General features: G+C 56.3%; 2 protein-coding genes across 2 annotated transcripts; both read right to left on the bottom strand.

The window, feature by feature from the left end:
- Window positions 1–2733: 2733 nt before the first annotated feature.
- On the bottom strand, window positions 2734–3736 carry LOC123058867 (uncharacterized). Its single transcript, XM_044481540.1, has one exon. It carries the CDS (start codon window positions 3373–3375, stop codon window positions 2869–2871), a length of 507 nt encoding a protein of 168 aa, XP_044337475.1. The 5' UTR covers window positions 3376–3736; the 3' UTR covers window positions 2734–2868.
- A 1477-nt stretch (window positions 3737–5213) lies between these two features.
- LOC123058865 (uncharacterized) lies at window positions 5214–6372 on the bottom strand. Its single transcript, XM_044481539.1, has 3 exons — window positions 6114–6372; window positions 5575–5918; window positions 5214–5464 (listed from the first exon to the last, which is right to left on the bottom strand). The coding sequence occupies exons 2-3, from the start codon at window positions 5875–5877 to the stop codon at window positions 5306–5308; spliced, it is 462 nt and encodes a 153-aa protein (XP_044337474.1). The 5' UTR covers window positions 5878–5918; window positions 6114–6372; the 3' UTR covers window positions 5214–5305.
- Between the last annotated feature and the right edge of the window lie 1233 nt (window positions 6373–7605).

Raw genomic sequence — 7605 nt, 5'->3', positions numbered from 1 at the left:
AGAAGGAGGGGGCTCTCTCCCCCTCTCACCCGGCGGCGCCCCCGCCAGGGAAACCATGTTAGCAGTGGTGGGCGCCCCTGGGAGCCTTACCTGCTACTGCTGGGCTTTCGTCGTCCGCCACTAGTAGGCAGTCCTACGGTAGTGTACCCATACCTAATGTCGGAGCGCCGACTGCAGCTTCTTGAGTAGATCCGGGCAAGGCGCAAAACCCGGATCACCGTGGGGCTACCTTTGGATGTGGTGGATCAGAAGGAGGACTTGGAGGTGGAGGAGGAGGTGGTGGAGAGGAGGAGGAGGATGATGTGGGGGACGTCGGGGCCGCAGATTTGCAGGTGGAGCAGCAGGCGATGCTCGATTATCTTTGATCAAATCGGCAGCGGAGGCCAAACGCCATCGTCTGCAGAATGCGGAGGGGGAGCACGCTATGAGCGTCGACGAGATACTCGCATAAATGGGTGAAGAGGAGTCAGATCCCTCCGACGCGCCCAACTACCCGGCACCCGATACGGACGTTGTGAACATCTTCGACGAGAAATCTTAGTTTAGGCTAATGTGATGTACATAATACGTAAAAACATTTTTACATGGTTTGTATGAATTTAGGGCATGGAATATGAGATACTCGATGCTTAGCATCAAGTACAAGGTGTGATCGGCCGATCCCCGTGAACATGTCCGATCTGTTTCGTGGGTGTGGCAAGTCCTATTGTAGATGCTCTCACATCGAAACTACTGCTTGAAAAAACCTTTTGACCTCCGAGTCTAAGGTTAACTTCACCGCACGACCCCATCTTGTTCGGTCCCGTTCGTTTGGGGTAAAAGGGACAAACAAGTAGGCCCAGCGCGACAGCCCAAACCCATTTGATCCGTTTTGTGTTCGAACCGATCCATTTCGAGGGCAAATATGCTTCGGGTTTTGGTCGCGGCCGATAGTAAACGGACGCGTCGCTCGTCCGCGTCGAGGCCGCGTGGTGGGCGGCCACCTACCTCCCATCCTCCAACATCAATGCGCATGCACGGCCGGCCCCGCCTGTCATCCGCCCAGGCGAACGGTCACGGTCCTTCTTAAATGGGGAAGCCGTGGACCGGTCGTCGTCCACACTCCCTCACTCCACCCCGCGGCCTCCTCGAAACCCGACAACCCAAACCCTAGCCTCGAACTCGCAGCCATGGGGATATGAAACTACGGCCATAAGGGGAAGCACGACCGCAAGGCTGGCTCCTCGTCGGGACGCCGCCGCGGTCCGTGAAGGAGGAGGAGCCCGCATCACCACCGCGTCGGACCCCTGCGCCGCCCGCGTTCTTCATCGCCCCACGGTCGCCGGCGAGCGTGACTGGCACTACATCCACGCGGATGTATGTCGCCGCTACTGGGAGACGAGGACGCCGCTCCCCTGGAGCGACGTCCACCTCCCCAACAACTGGCATTTGTCCACCGACCGCATGCCGATCCCGCCGGTCCCGGTGACGGCCCTGCGCGCCGCCTGGAGATCGAGCGCCGCCGCCACCTTCTCCCGGACGACCTCTACTATGACCCCATGTGCGCCGCTGACTTGGGCCTGTGGGACACATGGTTCCAGGACGAGCACGACACGCGGCGGGCGTCCTTCTTCACCGGCACGTCGACGGGGCCGCGGCGGCCACGTCCAGAGCGCCGAGCGACTACTCCCCAGGTGCACGGGCGTACGCGGGTGCGCGGCCTCACACCCACACCGTCGCCTTCGCCATCTCTGTCACCACCACCACCCCCTCGCATGACAGCGGAGGAGGAGGCCCGTCTCATGGCGCGTGTCATGGAGGACTCCATGCGCACGCACGATGAGTGCCAATGGGAGGGCCTCGAGGAGATGATGGCCCTCTCCGTGGCCGGCGACGTCGCTATCCCCGAGCTGGAGATGCTGGCGGCGGAGGAGGTAATGGAGGGTGCGTTAGTGGCCGCGTTTCACCCGGGCCTGCTGGGCGCAGGCCGTGGGGGGCGTGAACTGGTGCACGCCGCCGCGGTCACCGGAGGGGGACGCGTCGCCACAGGAGGAGGTGGTGCAGGCAACTGCCACCTTCCAGCCCGCCCCGGCGCACCAAGGACGCCGCCGGAGTACGTCGACCTCGTCAGCAACGATGACGACACCGACGGCCACTGAAGACGGCGACGACGACGGCATCGACGGGCACGGCAGGAGCGCGTGGGCGATGTTTTTTATTTTGTTTTTATGTTAATTATGGCACTGGGCCATTAAGTGAACCGTGAAACTTGTCGTTTTGTGACCGTGACCCCTAACTCATGTTGTACGTTTTTTTAACTGCGTTTATTTACTTTTTAAGTCATTTTATTTTAGTTTTTCTGTTTTTTTATCACGTCCAACACGAACATGATTTGGGGTGCGGCCGCGCGCTGGACACACCCACGATCCAACGGACAGAAACGGATATGGACGAACCCATTACCGTCTTAAAGGGATAAAATTTGGCTAAAACAGACATTCGTTTGAAGTTGTGCGGTGGTATTGGCCTAATTTCATTTAGTAGGACGAAGACCTCACAAAGTGCGCACCCGATCCATGGCCACAAATATCTGGCGCACGGCTTTGCGGCCGGACAAGGTGCCCGCCCCTTTGACTGCGTTGCCACGCATCATCCGCCGAACCGCGTACATGCCCCCAAAGTCCCATTGTCAGGGCCACATTCAATGGCCGAGCTCACTCACGTGACGCAGAAATACAGCACGGCAATCCCATGTTCAAGTCAACGAACCCAAGCTCTTTATTTACTCCAAACGACGACGAACGAGACAAGAACAAGATCCAAAACGGAGGCGCATCAAGAGCGTCCATGGATCTTGAATCCAAGAAGCTTCCTGTTGACTAGACTAGACTAGACATGTTTGAACCCAAGAAGCTTCTTGCACGCCTTGAAGATGTGGCCCCTCTTCTTCTTCTTCTTCTTCGTCTCCTCCTGGCCGATCTCGTCGTTGCTCGCCGCGGCGTCTCCCGGCACCGCGGCCTCCGCCACCTGAGTCTTCTTCTGCGCGTCGACCTCCTCGGGCGCCTCTGCCTCGTCCTCGGCGTCGTCCAGGCCGTCGTGGATCCGCCAGTACCCCTCCGAGAGGCCGGACGCCGGCTGCCTCCGCATGGAGAAGGCCCGCCTCACGGCCGCCTGGAAGCCGCCGCCGCCGCGGTGGCCGCCGGTGGACTTGCTCCGCTCCACGGCCGCGAACCTCTGGGAGGCGGACGAGAGGTTCCTGGCCATGGCCGCCGCGCCGACCGCCGCGCCCTCCCACTTGCCCTCCTTCGCCGCGGCCGGGGGCGGGGCCGGCTCCGGCTCCGGCTCCCCGCCGCTGGGCGCCGGAGGGGACGAGGCCAGGTTGCGGTAGCCGTTCATCCTCCCGCTTCAGTTACCGCTGCCGCTACCAGTGTAGTGTACTGATCTGCGGGCGTGGGGCTGGTGGCGAGGAGGTTCTCGGGTCCGGGATTTGTACTCGCGCGCGCGGTGGAGTGGATGCGGCGCGTGCGCGGTGCTCGTCACTCGTCAGCAGCGGCAGTGGAGAATGAGAGCGGAGGGCGTAGTGCTGTGAGTGTGAGATCAGCCGCGCCGGCCTTGTCGCAGTGGTGTGTTGGGTTGGGTTTGGGGCCCCGCGGGAGCGTCCAATTTGACCGCCACGTCAGGGCTCCGGCCACGCGGTATCGGCCCTGTTTGGATCATGGGGTTAGAGCTAGTTTGGGTTAGTTGGAGGCTCAAATAACCCAAAAGTATCCAAACAGAAAGGGTTAGAGTGGGTTAGTTCTATCTAACCCAACTATCCCGATGGAGAGGTGCTTACTTGGGTTAGAGTGGGTTAGAAAATAACTCTAACTCTAACTGTGTTAGAGTATCCAAACAGGGCCATCGTGACGCCAGTTCGTATCCACGGGAATTGCTGCGCTACAATCCAGTGCATATGGATTCTTTGTCGCCTTGACATGACGTGTCACCAACCCAAACTACTATATCACCCTCTTATCTGGCATGAATTCAGGCGCTCTAACAGTGAACGAGCGTGCACTCGCTCCCCTGTGGCGCGCGGCTAAAGATCAAGTTCAACGGACTCACTATCCTGGTAGTTTTGCATCAGAAAATACAGATAGAACTTTCTCTAGTGAGCAGTGCTATGGGGACGATAAAGTTTGGACGACTTGTGCACGACGGTTAAATCCAGCCGAAGAATGTCGAGCACAGCCCAGCAGCGGCCGCTGGATCCCTCGATCGTGCAGTTATCGTCCAAACACTGTCGTGTGTGAAGCATTTTCGTTCTCTAGTGGACACGACATGTTCTGCATAATTCGAGACTCAACGATAACCGCGGCACACTCACCATATCCAGTGACTCGGTATACCGTTCGGCACCATAAAAATACCGATTTTGGCTGAACAGACTCAACAACTGGCTCTGCAATATTTTGGTACTCGAGGGCTTGAGGGAGGGGCAATGATGAACAAGGAGCTTCAAGGCGATCGATTTGAGCTCAAAGGTCAGGCATTGGCGACGGCAATCCTCTATGGGTGGCGCTATGTCGACGAAGGGGCAAAGAGGGTGGCGGCAGGGTGGTGCCGGACGGGGGAGGGGCGACGGGGCAGGACGTGTGGTGGCTAGGGTAGACTATCATAGGGGGTTGTTATGTTTACCTTCGTGCTTGATACAGACTGGTATGTACCTTTGCGGTGGCATTCTCAACGTAAATATTGACGAACTCCAGACTGCCGTTTCGGGAAGTTGGGCTACGGCCGCTTCGCTATTATTTATTCGCTCCGTAAAGAAATATAAGAGTGTGTTGATCACTAAAGACAGAGGGAATACTAGAGGAGGGGTGTTTCGGCCCGATTCCGCGCGGGAAGTTGGTGGAGCGTGGCACCGAAGGAGTTCTGAGTGGGCCCTTGTATCGTCAAGTTGAAGAACCTAAAAACCTACACCACCTTACAAATCCAGATAGATGGAATGCCCACTCTTTCGAAAAAAGAAAGCAATGGCATAAATGGGCATTCGGGCCATCATTTAAGGAGGGGGCGAAAGTCACAGTGGGCTGACTATGGGCCATTGGGGGGTAGCGGCCTTCAAGGTGACACGGCGGGTTGAGCGAGTGGCTCCGAAGTACACTCGTGCATTTGCTTGTCTAAAAAAAAACACTTGACAGAAATTGAACAAGAAGACTCTGCAAATTCGTACGGACAAAAGGAGCGGCACCGACAACGAACCAGGATTCTTGCTCACATTCTCCTGCTTTTACAATCTCCCGCTGTACAAAAACTGAACGAAATTTTCGACCGCGTGAGACGGTCAGGGTGGCATTTGGGAGCGGCGGTGGTCGTGCGGCGGCCAGTGCACCCCCTCCCTGGGGCACGGCGGCGGCAATGGCGCCGGCTGCGCGAGGTACGTCGGGTACCGCTGCCCCGGCATCAGCACCGACAGGTCCGCCGCCTGCAGCACCGTCTGCACCTGAACACATGGCAGATTTTAACTATTCAGCTATGTACCGCGCACGCATTGCGTGAAAATTGAAGGGGCTAGCGTTGAGTGGCCACGGAGCCAGATCAGGACGGTCTTACCATGGGCGGGCTCCGGGGCTTGCCGGGCGAGCGGTGGCCACGCCGGCGTCGGCCGCGCGGGGAGCCGGCTGGCGCCTGGAACGCCTGGGGCCTGATGAGGTGCTCGAAGATGGCCATGAGGAGGAAGATGGAGATGAGGATGGCCGTGGCCGCGAAGCCGAAGGAGATGGCGTCCATGGACGTGCCGAAGTCCCTCAGCGTCGTCGCCTCGCCCCTCGCGTCGGCAGCCGCAGCCGGCTCCGACGGCGCCATCGCGGCCGCCCCCGGTGGCCACGGCCTCGACCTCTGCCCAGACTCGCTCATGGCGCCTCCTCCTTGGGCCTTCTTCACAGCCAAAACAGCCCCTGCAAATCGATAACATGGCCCTCATAAGCAAGTAAATCTACTGAAAAAACTCAGTAAAGTTCAACTATAGTAGCAGCACTCCTACTGAACTGGTTCTACACTATGAGGGATCAGTTGAGCGAAGATGAAAAGCACCCAGAAGTCAGAACCATGTACTAACACATTGCAGGAAAATGAGAACTACGATTACATACCTTGGTTGAGAGTCTTGCTTTGCTGTGCTGATGGGGTGATGAAGGTTCAGTGCTCGCTGCCAAATTCCAGGACTGGAGCGGAGGAAAGAACCTACAGGAAGCAGAGCTAGCCTGGCTGCAGCCTCTACTTAAAGGGAGGCACCCACTGGCCCAAAAGCGAGATCTCAGCTACAGATCCGGTGGTGGCAAATGTGGCGGGAGGAGAAAGAAAGAAAACCAAAGGGAAAATGCATATGTTTGGAGGAACAAAAAGAGTGCCGCGGGAAAAGGCTGCCACAGCTCCATATAGAAACGCGCGAGATTGGTACTACGAAAAATAATCCCGGGATCATGGTTAGTGGCTCCCCACTCCCGTGCACTCTCGAGTCCGTATGCTGCAGCCCACATGATCCTCCTAAAGACCAGTGAAATGATTCGTCAGAGTGCTCGCATAGGTATAGCCAAGGGGAAAGCGAAAAGGGACGGGGAAAAAGCGGGGCGTGGAAAGACGGGAAGTTTTGCGTCGCTTTGGTGCACAGATCAGGGACCGGTTAGGGGTTAGCCTGCGATAGGCATCATGGTTGCTGTCAGGTAAGTGGCATCGTACAGAGATTTATGTTGGTATTTGATGATTTGGATCACTGGGGCCTCAGCATGCATTCGTAGTGAGCGAGGTTAATCAGGGATCTGACAGTGTTGAGGGAGAGGACTGAAGGAAGCACCTACTGATGCCAATGGCTAGGTGGACTGTTGCCACTAGCAGAAAAGATGGAGAATCCAGTCTAATACTACAGGCCAGTAACAGTGTCAGTGGAGACTGTGCGAGGCTGCACGCACCAAAGTCCTGAGTCCTGACCCTCGATCAGGGTGAAAAGTAGTACGTGGGGGCGTGCAAGATACTACAGTACTGATCCCGGGTGCCCATTCCGACGGGACTGATTATGCACGCAGTGAAGAAAAAATCCTCTACTACTCGTATTTAGGATCATCTTAGGAAACAGCAGAGATAACTAACCCTCCAAAAGCTGCGTGTCAATGTCAGTAGACCGACTAGTTTAAGCTCGTCTTCTTCTCCGGGTGCAAAGTGGTGAAGAACTTTGCAACAAGATAACCTAATTAAGCAACTACACAAGTGTAATACATGTATCATCCTTCTGACACTGGCGAGTGATGGTTCTCTTCACCTCTTGCTTACTTGGGCGATACTACTGCGGGCAGTAAATTAGTAACTGATGATTGATTACACATGCATCAACCATCTCCTTTCTCAGGCACTAGTCTCTTCAACTCCCCGTATATAAAACACGGGTTATATGTCTTCCTATGATGCCTTCCTCCTTCCACAAATGATCCTGTCTCCTTGCCTTGAGCATGCATCAACCCAAGCCAATTAAAGAGAGAAGAGGACGCCATTAGTTTTATCTCAATGCTTGCTTCCAAAGAAAGAACTCGGTACTTGCGAGTAGGGAGGCAACTAATAAAGTGCAAATCGATTTTTGCAGTATTCAATTAC

The sequence above is a fragment of the Triticum aestivum genome, chromosome 3A (assembly GCF_018294505.1).
Source record: "Triticum aestivum cultivar Chinese Spring chromosome 3A, IWGSC CS RefSeq v2.1, whole genome shotgun sequence".
Taxonomy (NCBI): domain Eukaryota; kingdom Viridiplantae; phylum Streptophyta; class Magnoliopsida; order Poales; family Poaceae; genus Triticum; species Triticum aestivum.
Note: the sequence above shows the minus strand (reverse complement) of the source record. Positions and strands in the feature narration are given on the sequence as shown.